We start from the raw sequence: 19420 nt of genomic DNA, 5'->3' as shown, positions 1-19420 counted from the left end.
GAAAGGTCGGCGGTTCGAATCCCCGCGGCGGGGTGCGCTCCCGTTGTTCGGTCCTAGCGCCTGCCAACCTAGCAGTTCGAAAGCACCTTCGGGTGTAAGTAGATAAATAGGGACCACTTACCAGCGGGAAGGTAAACGGCGTTCCGTGTGCTGCGCTGGCTCGCCAGATGCAGCTTGTCACACTGGCCACGTGACCTGGAAGTGTCTGCGGACAGCGCTGGCTCCCGGCCTATAGAGTGAGATGAGCGCACAACCCTAGAGTCTGGCAAGACTGGCCCGTACGGGCAGGGGTACCTTTACCTTTACCTATTATTATTATTATTATTATACCTGTGGGGCTGACATGAATGCTGCACTTGTCATCCTTGGTTTCACAGCAATAATCCCCCTTGTCTTCTGCCCGGAGGCCAGTTATGACCAGGATACGCTTTTCGCCCGTCTCACGCATCTGGTAGCGCTTGCTTGCTTTGAGCTCCACTCCATCCTTGCGCCAGACAACTTTGCCCCCAGCTTGGCTTAGTTCACAACTCAGAGTCAGGTTCCCTCCGATCTCAGCTTTAACGGGTTCCAGCTTCTTTGCAAACTTCACTGGGACTTCTGCAATTAAATTGAGTGGAACAGAAAGTACATCAGCACACATACATGTATGAGAAAATGGGTGCGAGGTTTGGGTCAAGGAATAACCAGGAAACAATGGAACTGGATTTGGAACAGCTTCCACTCTGATATAATTTCAGCAGGCCTAATGTCAATGGTATTTACTGTATTTTTTGCTCTATAAAACTCACTTTTCCCCTCCTAAAAAGTAAGGGGAAATGTGTGTGCGTCTTATGGAGCGAATGCAGGCTGCGCAGCTATCCCAGAAGCCAAAACAGCAAGATGGATAGCTGCTTTCACTGCGCAGCGATCCCTCTTGCTGTTCTGGCTTCTGAGATTCAGAATTTTTTTTTCTTGTTTTCCTCCTCCAAAAACTAGGTGCGTCTTGTGATCTGGTGCGTCTTATAGAGCGAAAAATACGGTAACACCTTGTAAATTGAATTTAACGTATCAGTTAGGAACAACTCCTTCAGTTTTGGCATCTTCCCTTGCATGTTATGCTTAACAAACAGTTCTCAAAGTATCAGCTTCCACAGCTCAGCAAGTCCACACTAAGCAATAGGAGGGGTTGGGTACCAAGTCTGTGACCTATTTAAGAAAGATATAGGAAGTGGGGGTTTTTTAAAGAGCAAAGCTCTGATTTTTAAAGGGAGTCTTCAGAAGATAATAAGGAGTTGATTTCTAAGATGCATAAACTAATTCTGGAATGGGAAACTGAGGATGAAATGGTGAAAGCAGCCATGATTCATTGGGCAAGAGATGTGGGTTTTGGCTGGGGTAGATTCAGAGCTGATGAAGCGGCTGGGCCAAAGCTGAAAGGTCACTCAGTTGCGGATATGCCTGGAAGCGAAAGGAAACTCCAATGCTGTAAAGAAAAATACAGTGTTCTCGAAGCTACCAGCAGGAGTTTGACCAAACTGCGGGAGGCAGTGGAAGACAGGAGCGCCTGGCGTGCTCTGGTCCATGGGGTCACGAAGAGTCGGACACGACTAAACGACTAAACAACAACAAGAAGCCTGGCTTTCATTGCCGTCAAGTTTAGATTGAGCTGGGCTTGCAAACTGCAGAACATTTAAATAGGTTGGGTTTGGCTTGTAAGGCATAGCATTTGGGGCCCCGAGAGGGCAAAATCTTTTCTGACTAATAGTTTACTACTGGAGTGGCACACAAAAGATGAACAAGTAAAGTCGGTTAGGACTGGTTGGGCACAAGATGTGGGACATAACATAATGATGGAGGATTGGGAGAGACTTTGGAAGAAAGGGGTTAAGTTTACCGCATGTACAATGTTAAAGGAAAATATTATGAAAATGATGTATAGATGGTACTTAACCCCTGTTAAATTGGCAAAGATGTACCATAATTGTGACAATGTATGTTGGAAATGTAAAGAAAAAGAAGGTACCTTCTATCATATGTGGTGGACTTGTTCCAAGGTAAAGGACTTCTGGGGGGAAATTATAATGAATTTTAAAAAAATGATGAAATGTACATTTATTAAGAAATCAGAGGCCCTTCTCCTTGGGATAGTAGGTACTGAATTGCCCCCAAAAGATGTGAAAGTATTTTTGTATGCCATAACAGCTGCTAGGATTTTATTAGCCAGAAAATGGAAAACACAAGAATTACCAACGGTAGAAGAATGGCAGATGAAGATGATGGAATTTATGGAGCTGGCTGATCTCACCGGGAGAATCCGCGACCAGAAAGAGGAGGACTACCAAGAAGATTGGAAGAAATTTAAAGACTATTTGAACAAATATTCTAACATTAAAGATATGTAACCACTTGAAAGAACCAATCAGGCCTAGGATTAAATTAGACTTAAATATATAAATAAGAAAATGTATTATAAGAGAGGTAAAGAAATTGGAATACGACTGTAATATTGTTTTATGAAATAATGATATTGGAAACTGCTACATTCAAATTAAGAGGAAATTCTGATGGGGGAGATTAGAGGAAGTCAACCAAAATTTTTATGAAAATGCATTTTAACTAATTAATTGAGATTCTTTTTTTCTGTTTAGGTATCTTAAGTTTGCTATTTTTTCTTCTTCTTTTTCACCTTTCTGTTGTGTTGTTGTATATTTTCTTTTTTGTTATGTCTATTGATGAAATTTAATAAATATTATTGTTAAAAATATATATATATTTTCTGACTACCGTATTTTTCGCACCATAGGACGCACCTTTTCCCCTCCAAAAATGAAGGGGAAATGTGTGTGCGTCCTATGGTGCGAATGCAGGCTTTCGCTGAAGCCTGGAGAGTGAGAGGGGTCGGTGCGCACCGACCCCTCACGCTCTCCAGGCTTCGCACACCTCTCCGCAAGCAGCGGGAGCCCAGCGCTGGGCTCCCGCCGCTTGCGGAGAGGTGCCTGCATGCCGGAGCCTGGGCGCGCTGAGCTCAGCGCGTCCAGGCTTCGCGGACCTCTCCGCAAGCGGCAGGAGCGCTCCCGCCGCTTGCGGAGAGGTGCCTGCATGCCAGAGCCTGGGCGCGCTCCGCTGCTTGCGGAGAGCTGCCTGTTTGGGGGCTGGGGTCGGGGGAAGCTCGAGCTTCCCCCGCCCCAGCCCCGCGCCTGGGGGGGGAAATAATTTTTTTCCCTTTATTTCCCCCCCAAAAAATTGGGTGCACCCTATGGTCCGGTGCGCCCTATGGTGCGAAAAATACGGTAATACTGAGAAGTGTTCCTCACCTTGGACCTGCACCTGGAACTGCTGCTTATCACTCTTGGTCTCACACGTGTACACACCAGTATCTTTGACATCGGCCACCTTCACAGTCAGGGTCCTAGAGGCGCCATCTTTTTTTATCTCGTACTTCTTGCTGGCTTTGATCTCAATTCCGTCTTTGAGCCATTTGACTTCGGCATCTTCAGGCACCACTGAAGTTGACAGGTTGATGCTATTTTCCTCCTGAACCACGATCGGCTTCTCTTGGGGAACTTTCCTTTCGAATTTTGCCTCAGGCTCTGCAATCAGTAAATGCCATGCATAAGAACTTCCAGGTTCTCCAAACCTCTAGAGCATGGGTAGGCAAACTAAGGCCCGGGGGACGGATCTGGCCTAATCACCTTCTAAATCCAGCCCGCGGATGGTCTGGGAATCAGCGTGTTTTCACATGAGTAGAATGTGTCCTTTTATTTAAAATGCATCTCTGGGTTATTTGTGGGGCATAGGAATTCATTCTCTCCCCCTCCAAATATAGTCTGGCCCCCCACAAGGTCTGAGGGACAGTGGACCAGCCCCCTGCTGAAAAAGTTTGCTGATCCCTGCTCTAGAGCATGGGTAGGCAAACTAAGGCCCGGGGGCCGGATCCAGCCCAATCGCCTTCTAAATCTGACCCGCAGACAGTCCGGGAATCAGCGTGTTTTTACATGAGTGGAATGTGTCCATTTATTTAAAATGTATCTCTGGGTTATTTGTGGGGCATAGGAATTCGTTCATTTTCCCCCCTTAAAAATATAGTCTGCCCCCCCAAGGTCTAAGGGCAGTGGACCGGCCCCCTGCTGAAAAAGTTCGCTGACCCCTGCTGTAAGGTAAAGGTAAAGGTAAAGGTACCCCTGCCCGTACGGGCCAGTCTTGACAGACTCTAGGGTTGCGCGCCCATCTCGCTTAAGAGGCCGGGGGCCAGCGCTGTCCGGAGACACTTCCGGGTCGCGTGGCCAGTGTGACATCGCTGCTCTGGCGAGCCAGAGCCGCACACGGAAACGCCGTTTACCTTCCCGCTAGTAAGCGGTCCCTATTTATCTACTTGCACCCAGGGGTGCTTTCGAACTGCTAGTTTGGCAGGCGCTGGGACCGAGCAATGGGAGCGCACCCCGCCGCGGGGATTCAAACCACCGACCTTTCGATCGGCAAGCCCTAGGCGCTGAGGCTTTTACCCACAGCGCCACCCGCGTCCCTGACCCCTGCTGTAGAGAACCTCAAATGAAATTTAAATTAGGTAGGTTCACCTTTAGAGATGAACTGAGTCAAATTTCTCCCCCATTCCAACAAACGTATCACTTTAGGATTGCATCCTGTTGTTGGTTTTTTTCCTCCTGCAGAGGGAAAGGGAGCTTACCTACTGCTTCAACCTTGAAAATCAGTTTCTGGCCAGAAGCTTCACAGGTGTAGTTCCCTGCATCATTCTTCTCCACCTGCTCCAATACCAGCTTCCGGGAGGTGCCATCAGAGACCACCTTGATTTTTTTGCTAGTACTGAGGGCCTTTCCATCTTTGTACCACTTCACCTGGGTATCAGAAGTGGCCACCTCACAGACCAAAGCAGCACTCTCCTTCAGGACAGCTTTGATCTCCTTCTGCACCTTCTCCTTTTTGACAAATATATCTGCAACCTCTGGAACATAGAGGAAAAGTAACTGAGCTTCTGTCGGTGAGGAATGAGCATCAACAGGGGCTGCCAGATTGTTGCTGTTTGGGGTGTGATTCAATCACATACCAACAAATTCAGGGACTACAATTAAAGATTGAACTCTTTGTGCTAAGAGAAATGACCACATTTCTCGCCGGGACCACATAACACCAGTCCTGAGAGATCTGCATTGGCTCCCAGTACGTTTCCGAGCACAATTCAAAGTGTTGGCGCTGACCTTTAAAGCCCTAAACGGCCTCGGTCCTGTATACCTGAAGGAGCATCTCCACCCCATCCTTCTACCCAGACACTGAGATCCAACTCCGAGGGCATTCTGGCGGTTGCCTCATTGTGAGAAGTGAGGTTACAGGGAACCAGACAGAGGGCCTTCTCGGTAGTGGCGCCCGCCCTGTGGAACACCCTCCCTTCAGATGTGAAGGAAATAAGCAGCTACCCTATCTTTAAAAGACATCTGAAGGCAGCCCTGTTTAGGGAAGTTTTTAATATTTAATGCTGTATTGTTTTTAACACTCGATTGGGAGCCGCCCAGAGTGGCTGGGGAAACTCAGCCAGATGGGCGGGGTATAAAGAATAAATGATGATGATGATGATGATGAAATGAGCTGGAAAGTGTGGGATTAACACTTGCTTTGATGCAAAGACATCTAACCTCCACACAGACAAATCAGAATGAATACTCATGAAAAAGACAGTATCATCTAATCTCCCTGAAAACAGACCAGGATAAATGCTCAATAAATATGTTGTCTAGAGGTGCCCAACATTACCACTTCAAACAGCTCTGTGAGCTCTGAGAGGCCATTGCAAATGGCTGTTTTCAGTTAAACAGGTAATATAGGTTGTGAAGGCCTGTGACAGAAATTATAGTGTTGCCTTCCCACAAAGAATTCTGGGAATTGTAGTTTGAGATGGCATTAAAAGTTCATTCGCCAGACCCTTCATGAAACCTCCAATACTGATGTTACTTCAGGTTTATTTTTGGTCCCCCTTTTGTTGTGGGGGGGACCACAGCAAGAGTGCCCCTAAAGAAGGCATCAATGCCATAACATTGAGGAACCATCACAAACAAACTGGTAAGTTAACAATTATTACTATGACTGTCATTTGTTTTAACTATTTTTAATATCAATTTTTAAATAGTTGTAACCCGCCCTGAGATCTAATAGTGAAGAGCAGCTAATAAACTGAAATAATAATACCGAATGATATAGTATGTGGATGGTTCAGTAGTTATCTACCACTAATGTTCTATTAGTGCATTAATGACATGTTGTAGAATACACCACCAGCCTTTAGGGGTCCTGGTCTTGGGAAGACTATCTCTCATTCTCACCTGGAACATTAAGTTTGAAGGCCAGTTTCTGGTTTCCGGCCTCACAGGTGTATTCACCAGCATCCTCTTTCTCCACCTGCTGCACAATCAGCCTCCGGGTCTTCCCTTCAGCTTCTACCTTGAATTTCTTGCTGGAGGTGATCTGCTTCCCATTCTTGAACCACTTCACTTCTGTCTTGGTCTGGGCCACCTCACAGGTGATGGAGGCGTTCTCCGAAACAACCGCCTTGATCTCCTTCTGGACCTTCTCCTTGTTGACAAACACATCCTCAACTTCTGCAACTGTGGCAAGGTGGAGGGTGGGGGGAAATCAGATAAGCAAAGATCAATAACTCTAAGCTCCATTTTATAGCTTAGGAATTCTTTCCTACATAGGAATTATTTCATTTTCTATGGGAACTCAGTAAAACACTAACAGCAGGGATATCACACAGAAGACCCACCTGCCGTTCCAGCCACTCTGTGCCTGCAGCAATATTCACACCCTCCCAAAATAATTTGTAAGTCACCTTTGGACAAGTAAGTGGTGCCCAAGCAAGACAGAGAGGATGAGTACAGTGGTACCTTGGGTTAAGTACTTAATTCGTTCCGGAGGTCCGTTCTTAACCTGAAACTGTTCTTAACCTGAAGCACCACTTTAGCTAACGGGGCCTCCCGCTGCTGCCGCGCCGCCGGAGCCCGATTTCTGTTCTCATCCTGAAACAAAGTTCTTAACCTGAAGCACTATTTCTGGGTTAGCGGAGTCTGTAACCTGAAGCATATGTAACCCAAAGCGTATGTAACCCAAGGTACCACTGTATCAAGAACTACCACTTCATGTCCCCACATGAGCTTCTATTCCATCTTAGCAGAATTTGGAGTGCAGGGTGTGCATTTTTTCAACATAGGCAGCCAAGGTGAGAGGAGAACGTCATGGGTCAGTGGAAAAGGCAGCCCCAAATGTAAAGCAGTAAGGTATAAAAGGAGAGAAGGCAAACCTTTTGCAGCTGTCGCAATGACTTTGAAGGTGAGCTTTTGACCAGCGGCCTCACAAGTGTATTCACCAGCGTCCTCTTTTTCCACCTGCTGCACAATCAGCCTCCGGGTCTTCCCTTCAGCTTCTACCTTGAATTTCTTGCTGGAGGTGATCTGCTTTCCTTCCTTGTACCACTTCACTTCTGTCTTGGCCTGGGCCACCTCGCAGGTGATGGAGGCGTTCTCTGAAACAGCAGCCTTGATCTCCTTCTGGACCTTCTCCTTGTTGACAAATGCATCCTCAACGTCCGCAACTGTGGTGAGGGGAGGGAGAAAAGAGGAGAAGCAAAGACAGATGACTTCAAGCTCCCCTTTTATGGCACTTTCCATTAACATCTCATCAGGACCACAGATTCGTGTGTCATAGAATCCAGGGGTCACCAAACTTTTTGGACTACTTGGCACATTTTGAAGTTTGAGAAAGTGCTGCTGGCACCGGTCACAAAATGGTTGCCATGGAAAGTTGGCTATGCCCCGGCTGGTCCTTATGGTGGAGACCACACAATATAGATAACCACAAACACAGCTCTGAGAAGGAGCATTTCCAAGTATGAGGGGAAATGTATAATGTAGCCACACGCATTCACTCTCACTGTGTCATATACACACTCATATACTTCACATATGCACAGCCGCAATCTATTTCTCCCTCTCTGCCCAAGTGCATCTCACCCCCTCTCACAGAGATCATACATAAAAGTACTGCTTTTTTTCTATTAAAAATGTATATGGGTATTTTCATTTTGACTCAAGAAAATCACAATTTTATAGTTCAAATTAGGAAAAATAAATGCACTAAATGGACAAAAGTACAGTCATACCTCGGGTTACAGACACTTCAGGTTGTGTTTTTTTCGGGTTGTGGACCACCGAACTGGAACAGGTTACTTCTGGGTTTCGGCGGTCACACATGCGCAGAAACACTAAATCGCTCTTTGCGCATGCGCAGAAGTGCCAAATCGCAACCGGCGCGTGCGCAGACGCGGGTTGCGAACACTGCAGGTTGCGAACGTGCATCCCGCATGGATTGCATTCACAACCCGAGCATCCACTGTACAAAGATTCACAAAATGTTTAGGGGTATGCATACCCCCAGGAAAAAAAGCACTGCATATAAGCAAACCATACACAACCCCTGCTCTCCCTGTGTGTCTTGGTTGTTTTCTCCTACACCCACACATCACATACAAACAGAGCACACACCTCTCTCTCTCTTTCTTACACACACGCATATCTCTCCTCTTCTCTCTGCTGAAGTGCATGTCTCCCATTTGCCCTAATTGGACCATGTTCCACTGGAAAGGGGACATGATATCGCCAGAGGGGGGAATCCACCTTTGGAGGGTAGATAGTGGCACTTGAGAAAGGGGCTTAGATAATACAGAGCTAAGAGTTTTAGAGGGAGGATCATGTTTGGAGCTGGCCATTGGAACAGAGGCAGATTAAGGGCAGAGAAGAGAGTTTGGATTTGATATCCCGCTTTATCACTACCCGAAGGAGTCTCAAAGCGGCTAACAATCTCCTTCCCTTCCTCCCCCACAACAAACACTCTGTGAGGTGAGTGGAGCTGAGAGACTTCAGAAAAGTGTGACTAGCCCAAGGTCACCCAGCAGCTGCATGTAGAGGAGCGGGGAAGCGAACCCGGTTCACCAGATTACGAGTCCACCGCTCTTAACCACTACACCACACTGGCTCTGCCACACTGGGTGCCAAGCTTAGGGCATGAGGATCTCAGTACAGACAGCAACCCAAGGAAGATTGGAGTACAACAGTTTGCTGAAGGCTAATATGCCTGAGGAGACACAGGTGAAGGGTGAGAAGGGAAACAGGAGGCTGAACCTTCTGAACCCATGTGGCAGGAACAGGTCTCGCTGTACCTGCTTCAATGACTTTGAAGAGAGAGAGAGAGAGAGAGAGAGAGAGAGAGAGAGAGAGAGAATCCTTGATCACCCACCCTCATTAAGAAAAGCCTTTCCACGAGTGAAGGAAATGTCTACCATTTCCAAAACAAAGAAACAAAAAATAAATAACATACAAGGTGTGCTAGATTGGCAAACCCTGACATACACGATTAATTAAGAGGTTCCAACATCAATCTCCAACAGATTAGCGCACAAAATTCAGGTTACTTCACAAAACATACACACAGCCATCCACACAAACAGCAAAGCCGTTTTTGAATCATACGTATGAATTCTTCTTAAAATTAGTTCACAGTACACATCATTTAAAGTGATGCCCAACAAGGCAGCTGGGCTGACACGCCAATGACTGCTATATTATGCCTCAACACCATCCGCTCTCCAATTCCATTTGAACTTGCAGTATTATTATAAAGGTGTGTGAGACTTGTGTTTTTTCAGCATTGGTGGCCAGAGAGAAAAGAAAATAATGGATGATAATTGCCTTTGGTCAGCAGGATAAAGGTAAAGGGACCCCTGACCATTAGGTCCAGTCATGGACAATTCTGGGGTTGCGGCGCTCATCTCGCTTTATTGGCCGAGGGAGCCGGCGTACAGCTTCCGGGTCATGTGGCCAGCATGACTAAGCCACTTCTGGCGAACCAGAGCAGCGCACAGAAACACTGTTTATCTTCCCGCCAGAGCGGTACCTATTGATCTACTTGCACTTTGATGTGCTTTCAAACTGCTAGGTGCGCAGGAGCAAGGACCGAGCAACAGGAGCTCGCCCCATCGTGGGGATTCGAACCACCAACCTTCTGATCGGCAAGTCCTAGGCTCTGTGGTTTAACCCACAGCGCCATCTGCGTCCCAGTCAGCAGGATAGGCATCCCGAAATATAAAGTAATAGGGCATAAAGAGAAGCGTGCAAACCTTTTGCATCCGTTGCAATGACTTTGAAGGTGAGTTTTTGGCCAGCGGCCTCACAGGTGTATTCGCCAGCATCCTTCTTCTCCACCTGCTGCACAATCAGCCTCCGGGTCTTGCCTTCAGCTTCTACCTTGAATTTCTTGCTGGAGGTGATCTGCTTCCCGTCTTTGAACCACTTCACTTCTGCGTTGGCCTGGGCCACCTCACAGGTGATGGAGGCGTTCTCCGAAACAGCAGCCTTGATCTCCTTCTGGACCTTCTCCTTGTTGACGAACACATCCTCAGCTTTTGCATCTGGGTGGGAGGGGAAGAGAGCAAGGAACATACAGTAACTCTACCTCCCCTTTCAAGGATCTCCAAGGCTTTCCACTAACACCTGGCTCATAGATGAGTCAGAAAGAGAAAAACACATCACAAATGCTCCATGAAGCGGGGTCTTCCTAGATTGGCCTCCTACTAGCAAACAGAACAAAATCAGCAGAGGAGCCAAATAATTCTAGCTTTTTCTCCATCCTCTTCCCTTCTGACTTCCTTAAGGGCAGCACTTAGAGTGAGAATGAAGTTGACAAACAGTGTCACCTCTTAGACAGGTTGGTTGGTGGTCTACCATCCTATTTGCCCTAATTGGACCATCCCCCACTGGAAAGGGGACATGATATCACAAGGGGAGAGTCCACCTTTGGAGGGTAGATAGTGGCACTTGAGAGAGGGGCTTAGATAATACAGAGCTAAGAGTTTTAGAGGGAGGATCAGGATTGGAGCTGGCCATTGAAACAGAGGCAGATTTAGGGCAGGGCATACGGTTCTGCCAGACTGGGTACCAAGCTTAGGGCATGAGGATCTGACTACAGACAGCAACCCAAGGAAGATTGGAGTCCAACAGTTTGCTGAATGCTAATATGCCTGAGGAGACACAGGTGAAGGGTGAGAAGGGAAACAGGATGCTGAACCTTCTGATCCCACGCGGCAGTAACAAGTCTCGCTGTACCTGCTGCAATGACTTTGAAGGTGAGTTTTTGGCCAGCGGCCTCACAGGTGTACTCGCCAGCATCCTTCTTCTCCACCTGTTGCACAATCAGCTTCCGGGTCTTGCCTTCAGCTTCAACCTTGAATTTCTTGCTGGAGGTGATCTGCTTCCCGTCTTTGAACCACTTCACTTCTGTCTTGGCCTGGTCCACCTCGCAGGTGATGGAGGCGTTCTCCGAAACAACAGCCTTGATCTCTTTCTGGACCTTCTCCTTGTTGACGAACACATCTTCAGCTTTTGCATCTGGAGGTAGCGTAGAAAAAGAAGGCAAGCAAAGATTCAGAACTCTACCTCCCCTCTTAAGTCACTTTATTACTTCTGGTTAACATCTGGCTCATAGAAGAATGAGTACCATGGGACCATACAACAAATGCTCCATATCCTGGCCCCATGCTGTATAGGGCTTTGTACACCAGAAGCATCACCTTGAACTCAGTCCAGTAGCTAATTGCTAGACAATGAAATTATTTCAGCAGGGGCAAAATATAATGTGAATATTCTGCCCCAGAGAGCAGTTGAACCACTGAATTTTGTACTACCTGAAGCTTCCTGGGCAGCCTCAGGGGCAGCCCCACATAGAGCACATTTCAGCAATTCAATGTGTAGGTTAAAGGTAAAGGGTAAAGGGACCCCTGACCATTAGGTCCAGTCGTGGCCGACTCTGGGGTTGCGGCGCTCATCTCGCTTTATTGGCCAAGGGAGCCAGCGTTTGTCCGCAGACAGCTTCCAGGTCATGTGGGCAACATGACTAAGCCGCTTCTGGCGAACCAGAGCAGCACACGGAAACGCCGTTTACCTTCCTGCCTATTTATCTACTTGCACTTTGACGTGCTTTCGAACTGCTAGGTTGGCAGGAGCAGGGACCGAGCAATGGGAGCTCACCCCGTCGCGGGGATTCGAACCGCCGACCTTCTGATCGGCAAGTCCTAGGCTCTGTGGTTTAACCCACAGCGCCTCCCGCATCCCAATGTGCATGAATTACAATTCTCAGGCTTCCTGATCCAGAAATAGCTGTATTTTTCCACCAGCTGAACCTTGTAATATATAGGGATTGTAGATCATCTGCAACCAGGTGCTTCATGTGAGAATTGGGAGTTATGGTTCATGGCTATGTAATGAATTTTGTGCCTTTCCCTCCCAAGACCTATGCTTACAAGCAATTCACTGACTGCAATTCCCTGCCGATTCACATCAGGCAGGTGTCTTTGCTGTACCATTTTCAGTGCATGCTTAAAACATTTTATTATAGGCAAGACTATCTGCATATGTAGATACTGATGCATTTTAATCTCTTTTACGGTTCATTTTAGTTATTTTTCAATGTTTTTAATCATTTTAAACTTTTTATTTATATTTTTAAGATTTCTTGTAAACTGCTAAGATATTTTACTACTATGTAAAGGTAAAGGGACCCCTGACCATTAGGTCTAGTCGTGACCGACTCTGGGGTTGCGGAGCTCATCTCGCTTTATTGGCCGAGGGAGCAGGCATACAGCTTCCTGGTCATGTGGCCAGCATGACTAAGCTGCTTCTGGTGAACCAGAGCAGCACACGGAAACACTGTTTACCTTCCCGCCGGAGTAGTACCTATTTATCTACTTGCACTTTGACGTGCTTCCGAACTGCTAGGTTGGCAGGAGCAGGGACTGAGCAACAGGAGCTCACCCCGTCGCGGGGATTTGAACCGTCAACCTTATGATCGGCAAGTCCGTGGCTCTGTGGTTTAACCCACAGCGCCACCCACGTCCATATATAAATATTCTTAGTTAAGTAAACAAATAGATGCCAATTGTTCGATTTGAGTCACTTCAGATGCATGCAGGGTAAGTTACAAAACTTTCCTTTAACACTATTTTAAATCATCAGTTAAGCTGAGGTTCTAACATATACACAGCAGGCATAAAATACAGACCCTCTGTTGCCACTTTCAGCCCCAAATATGGTAGGGTATAATATATTATATTGAAATACCTGCTGCAGTGACTTTGAAGGCTAGTTTCTGGTTTCCGGACTCACAGGTGTATTCGCCAGCATCCTTCTTCTCCACCTGCTGCACAATCAGCCTTCGGGTCTTGCCTTCAGCTTCTACCTTGAATTTCTTGCTGGAGGTGATCTGCTTCCCATCCTTGAACCACTTTACTTCTGTCTTGGCTTGGGCCACCTCACAGGTGATGGAGGCGTTCTCTGAAAGAACAGCCTTGATCTCCTTCTGCAGCTTCTCCTTGTTGACAAACACGTCCTCAATTTCTGCAGCTGAAGGAGAGAGAAGAGGACAAGCAAAGATAGGTAACTCCAAACTCCTTTTTTATGGCACTTTCAGGTCTTCCAGTAACATCTGTTCAGGGTAATAGAGGCACATATCATTTAATCCACGAGGATGGATCGTCCAGCGTCAAACTCTTGAAGATTAATCCACAACATTCATACTACAACACAGGCTGCAGCCGCAAGCAGTAGGACAGCCAGCCTTCTGTGTTCATAGAGAACAAATCCCCATTTTTATTACATCTATATACCGCCCTTCATCATAAGATCTCAGGCTGGTTCTTGAGGCCTGGGTTGCTGCCAGAAGGAATAGATCTTGTATGGAGGCTACTTTGAAGGCTCTAAATAGTGGGGCTATCAAATCTCAGGCATTTGGGAGTTTTCAAGCCCTCAGCCTAGCACATGCAAATTATTATTATTATTATTATTATTATTATTATTATTATTATTATTACAGTCATACCGTGGGTTACAGACGCTTCGAGTTGCGTGATTTCAGGTTGCGCACCGCTCTGAACCTGGAAGTACCAGAACGGGTTACTTCCAGGTTTCAGCGCTTGTGCATGTGCAGAAGTGCTAAATCGTGCTTTGCACATGCACAGAAGCACCGAATCGCAACCCACACGTGCACAGATGCGGCGCTGCGGGTTGCGGATGCAGCGGGTTGTGAATGTGCTTCCCGCACAGATCACGTTCACAACCAAAGAGTCCACTGTATTGTTATTGTTATTGTTATTGTACCACCTTCAGAGCAAATAAATGATGCCCAAGTAAGTGATGGGGTGAAACTGCCAATTCCTCAATACCAGCTGTTCCATTTATGTTTGCTACTTCCAATAAAAGGATAGTTCCTCTTGGAACTGAAAGCAGGTCAGGGTGTCCCACTCCGATTGGACAGCAGCAGAAGGGCCAATTCTCTCTCTCTCTCTCTCTCTCTCTCACACACACACACACACCAATGCTCACTTTTTTTAAAAAAAGTGCAGATGTGAAAACTCTGGGACAGATGTTGTGGCTATTTGCCCTTTAGTGGCACAAGTATCTAGGACTTTGGGACATGCAATCTTTGAGCACTGGCCGCTTAGGAGAAAGGAATTGTGTGGATGGGGTTTGATAGCCTTTGGTCATAGGAAAAGGCAGCCCCAAATGCAAATCAGCAGGGTATCCAGGAAAACATGCAAACCTTTTGCAGTTGTCACAGTGATACGGAATGTCAGTTTCTGGTTTCCGGCCTCACAGGTGTACTCGCCAGCATCCTCCTTCTCCACCTGGTGCACAGTCAGCCTCCGGGTTTTGCCTTCAGCTTCTACCTTGAATTTCTTGCTGGAGCTGATCTGCTTCCCATTCTTGAACCACTTCACTTCTGTCTTGGCCTGGGCCACCTCACAGGTGATGGAAGCGTCCTCTGAAGCAGCAGCCTTGATCTCCTTCTGGACCTTCTCTTTGTTGATAAACACATCCTCAACTTCTGCAACTGAGGGGGAGCACAAGCAAAGATCAGTAACTCTAAGCTGACGTTTTATGGCTCTTGAAGGTTCCCCATTAACATTAGAAATCCATAGCTCACAGAACAATGTGGACTACAGATTCAGGTATCAAATGACATCCATCTGTGTTAAAGAGGAAACCATCCTGTTCAGGTTGCCTGCCTAAAGTGCAAGGAATACTTACATTTTGTACTGGATTGAAGCTAAACACTAACAGCGGAGCTGTGAAATGTAAGGTCCATCTCCTTTTTCAGCTCATTTGTTGATTAAAAGATGGCCTGCAGTAGGATTCACACCTTGCAAAAATTATGCATGATTCATCTTTGGAACAAATAAGTCATACCCAGGTAAGGCAGAGGGGCTGTATACCAAGAATTATTACTATATACCTCAACCACAGAGACTAGGACTTGCCGATCGGAAGGTCGGCGGTTCCGAACTTGCCGATCGGAAGGTCGGCGGTTCGAATCCCCACGGCAGGGTGAGCTCCCGTTGCTTGGTCCCTGCTCCTGCCAACCTAGCAGTTTGAAAGCACATCAAAGTGCAAGTAGATAAATAGGTACCGCTCCAGCGGGAAGGTAAACGCCGTTTCGGTGCACTGCTCTGGTTCACCAGAAGCGGCTTAGTCATGCTGGCCACATGACCCGGAAGCTGTACGCCGGCTCCCTCGGCCAATAAAGCGAGATGAGCGCCGCAACCCCAGATTCGGTCACGACTGGACCTAATGTTCAGGGGTCCCTTTACCTTTACCTCAACATCAGCTTCTCTCATATTCCTTAACACTGAGGGGTAGCTCAGTTGGTAGAACATGAGACTGTTCAAGACCCACATTGGGAGAAAGACTCTTGCATTGCTGGAGTTTGAACAAAATTATTATTGTGGTCCCTTCCAACTCTGATTCTATGATTTTAATGAATAGAATACGGAGTGTAGGGTGTGATTTTTTTTCAGCAGCAGCAGCAAAGAGGAAAGAAAAAAGTTATGAATGGGAATGTAATATAGTGGGGTATAAAGGGGAACTTGCAAACCTTTTGCAGCTGTCGCAATGACTTTGAAGGTGAGCTTTTGGCCAGCAGCCTCACAAGTGTATTCACCAGCGTCCTCTTTTTCCACCTGCTGCACAATCAGCTTCCGGGTCTTGCCTTCAGCTTCTACCTTGAATTTCTTGCTGGAGGTGATCTGTTTCCCCTCCTTGAACCACTTCACTTCTGTCTTGGCCTGGGCCACCTCACAGGTGATGGAGGCGTTCTCTGAAACAGCAGCCTTGATCTCCTTCTGGACCTTCTCCTTGTTGACAAATGCGTCCTCAACTTCTGCAACTGTGGCAAGGTGGAGGGTGGAAGAATATAGGATAAGCAAATATCAATAACTCTAAGCTCCATTTTATATGGGAACTCAGTAAAACACTAACAGCAGGGATATCACACAGAAGACCCATCTGCTGTTTCAGCCCCTCTGTGCCTGCAGCAATATTCACACCCTCCCAAAATAATTTGTAAGTCACCTTTGGACAAGTAAGTGGTGCCCAAGCAAGACAGAGAGGATGAGTATCAAGAACTACCACTTCATCCCCAACATGAGCTTCTCTCCTATTCCATCTCAGTTGGCAGAATTTGGAGCGCAAGGTGTGCATTTTTTCAACACAGGCAGCCAAGGTGAGAGGAGAAAGTCATGGTTGGGGGGGGTGGCCTTTGGTCAGTGGAAAAGGCAGCCCCAAATGTAAAGCAGTAAGGTATGAAAGGAGAGAAGGCAAACCTTTTGCAGCTGTCACAATGACTTTGAAGGTGAGCTTTTGGCCAGCGGCCTCACAAGTGTATTCACCAGCGTCCTCTTTTTCCACCTGCTGCACAATCAGCCGCCGGGTCTTCCCTTCAGCTTCAACCTTGAATTTCTTGCTGGAGGTGATCTGCTTTCCCTCCTTGAACCACTTCACTTCTGTCTTGGCTTGGGCCACCTCGCAGGTGATGGAGGCGTTCTCTGAAACCGCAGCCTTGATCTCCTTCTGCAGCTTCTCCTTGTTGACAAACACATCCTCAACTTCTGTAACTGTGGCGAGGGGAGGGAGAAAAGAGGATAAGGACTGTAACTCTAGAGTCCCAATTTACCGCACATCAAGGTTTCCCCATTGTTATGTACTGAGTTGAATAGGATCCAAATGCAGCAGCCTGATTGGTCCTAGAACAAGAGGATCCAGAATGCAGCAGTCTGATTGGTCCACAGGAGCCACCCAATCCAGCTCCAGGTGGAAGTGAATCCACAACCTGATTGGCCTACATGAGAATCCTGGGATTAGCCAATCACGTGGGGCCCATTGTGTAAATAATGTATATAAAGCAGACATTCTGGGGGAACTTCCATTCCTCCTCACCACTATTAGCTGAATAAAGAGCATGAAATCCACTCTCGACTCCAGGTATATTTCACCCATTAACCTATAATCGCTTTTAATATACCCCATAAAAGGCAACGTCTCCTCCAACACTAGTCTCCTGTCGATTAACACACAAAATTCAGGTTGCAGCACAACACAGCAGTCGGATCTATAAACTCTATTTGTAGGCAACAGTCCCCTTTTCAAATCATGGATACAGAGTCTGCTAAAGGACTTGTTCACTATATATATATAAAAGTTCCCTACCAGGACAGACCTTGCTTGTGTGCTCAAGACATCGATTCTATAAAACATATTTTGCTGCACTATGCGAAATATGAGCAAGCCAGGGCTAAACTGATATTACCCTTGCTGGTACCTTTCCTGGGAAAATCAGAGGCTCACTATGTCAGGTTCCTATTGGAAGACCGGACAAATGCTAGAACATTAGCAGTGGCAAAGTTTTTTCGGTGGTTGCAAGAACCAATGATCCCTATCTTTAAGTCTGAACAAAATGCTTGTTTAACCTGGAGGTAGGCTGTCTGAATTGTGCATTGCTTTGTAACAATTTGTTGGGTCTCTGGACCGTAATAAAGATTGAATGATATATTAAAAAAAACTTCTAAAATGATGCCCAACAGGGCAGTCAGTGGGGCTACATTCCAGTGGCTGCTACATTATACCTCAACATTATCTGCTCTCCATTTCCATTCAAATTAGCAGCAGACCATCAAGGAATGTGGGATGTGCAAATTTGCATGGTTGGTAGCCCAGGAGATAAGAGTGTGTGTTTGGGAGGGGGGGTGGACTCTGGTGAGCAGAAAAGGCAGTCCCAAATATAGATGGTACCATATAAAGGAAAACACCCAAACCTTTTGCAGCTTCTGCAATGACTTTGAAGGTGAGTTTTTGGCCAGCAGCCTCACAGGTGTAATCACCGACATCCTCTTTTTCTACCTGCTGCACGATCAGCCGCCGGGTCTTTCCTTCAGCTTCTATCTTGAATTTCTTGCTAGAGATTATCTGCTTCCCATTCTTCAGCCACCTCACTTCTGTGTTTCCCTGGGCCACCTCGCAGAGAAGAGATGCATTCTCTAAAAAGGTAACCTTGATCTCTTTCTGTACCTTCTCCTTGTTGGCAAACACAGGCATAGGCTCTGCAGTGGGGAAAATAAAACACATGCCAAATTTCGTGATTTCTTTCCCCCCCCTTTTTTCTTTTTTTGAAGTACGTGTAATGTTTCTCGTATTTTTTCCATGTAACATTTTTACATATCAGTTTCATTTGTTAAGACATTGGGGGGGAGGGGATGGAGGGGGGGAAAGATGGGTGGGGTTGGGGTGCGGTTGGGTGGCGATGTTTCTATTTTGCTTAATGTATGTAGGGTTTGGTGTCAGTGTTGCTCATGCAGGTTCTCTGCTGTTCATTTGTGTTTCTTTGGTGATGAGAGAGGTTGGGGTTGGCCTAGGATGTGGTTGGCTGTGGTGGTCTTTGTTTTCGTGTGTGAGTGGGGGGTGGGTGGGTGTTTTGGATCAGGCCATATTGATTTGTATGCTGTTGGTGGATTATTGTCATTGTCTTGTTGGGCTGTGTATGTGATAAAGGGGAGCCATACTGGGGTGAAGGCGTCTTCTTCTGTTTGTCCCCGTGTCAGTTTCAGTTTATTGGTTAATTTTTCTAGTAGGGCTGTTTCCCATACTACTTGGTACCATTGGTCCATGCTTATTAATTACTGATTTCTAACACACACACACACACACACACACACACACACATAACTTAAGAAGTTAAAACTCAATATAACCTACACAGAATAAAGTTCAAAAACTAAACAGTAAACCAACTTCAGCCGCACAAACACATGGCTGGGAAAAAGGCAATGTTAAAAAAACAACCAGCTAAAAGATAATACTGTAGGGGTGCTTGCCTAAAATCCAAAGGGAGGGAATTCTAAGAATTGGTGCAACAGTGCTAGAGGCCTTGCTCCTGGTGGTCATGGAGAAGACCTCAGGAATGTACGGTCAATAGTCCCTCTGCCAAAGAGAGCAAGGTGCTTTGCTTTGGCCCTGTCCATCACTGACATGCAGCCCCTGGAAAGGTCGCCTTATATCCTGTT

The 19420-nt window shown here is 46.6% G+C and overlaps 1 protein-coding gene across 1 annotated transcript in view; it reads right to left on the bottom strand.

Annotated features, from left to right (window-relative positions):
• OBSCN (obscurin, cytoskeletal calmodulin and titin-interacting RhoGEF) overlaps positions 1–19420 on the bottom strand; it is a 206571-nt gene that overhangs the window by 148511 nt on the left and 38640 nt on the right. The window contains exons 8-19 of the mRNA XM_077936688.1: positions 18176–18460; positions 16688–16978; positions 15961–16251; positions 14629–14919; positions 13152–13433; positions 11142–11423; positions 10157–10447; positions 7286–7576; positions 6309–6590; positions 4664–4939; positions 3294–3569; positions 331–597 (exon numbers count right to left, since the gene is read on the bottom strand). Coding sequence (XP_077792814.1) covers positions 331–597; positions 3294–3569; positions 4664–4939; positions 6309–6590; positions 7286–7576; positions 10157–10447; positions 11142–11423; positions 13152–13433; positions 14629–14919; positions 15961–16251; positions 16688–16978; positions 18176–18460 — 3405 coding nt within the window. The remainder of the gene's footprint in view (positions 1–330; positions 598–3293; positions 3570–4663; positions 4940–6308; positions 6591–7285; positions 7577–10156; positions 10448–11141; positions 11424–13151; positions 13434–14628; positions 14920–15960; positions 16252–16687; positions 16979–18175; positions 18461–19420) is intronic.

The sequence above is a fragment of the Podarcis muralis genome, chromosome 12, assembly GCF_964188315.1.
Source record: "Podarcis muralis chromosome 12, rPodMur119.hap1.1, whole genome shotgun sequence".
Classification (NCBI taxonomy): Eukaryota; Metazoa; Chordata; class Lepidosauria; order Squamata; family Lacertidae; genus Podarcis; species Podarcis muralis.
Note: the sequence above shows the minus strand (reverse complement) of the source record. Positions and strands in the feature narration are given on the sequence as shown.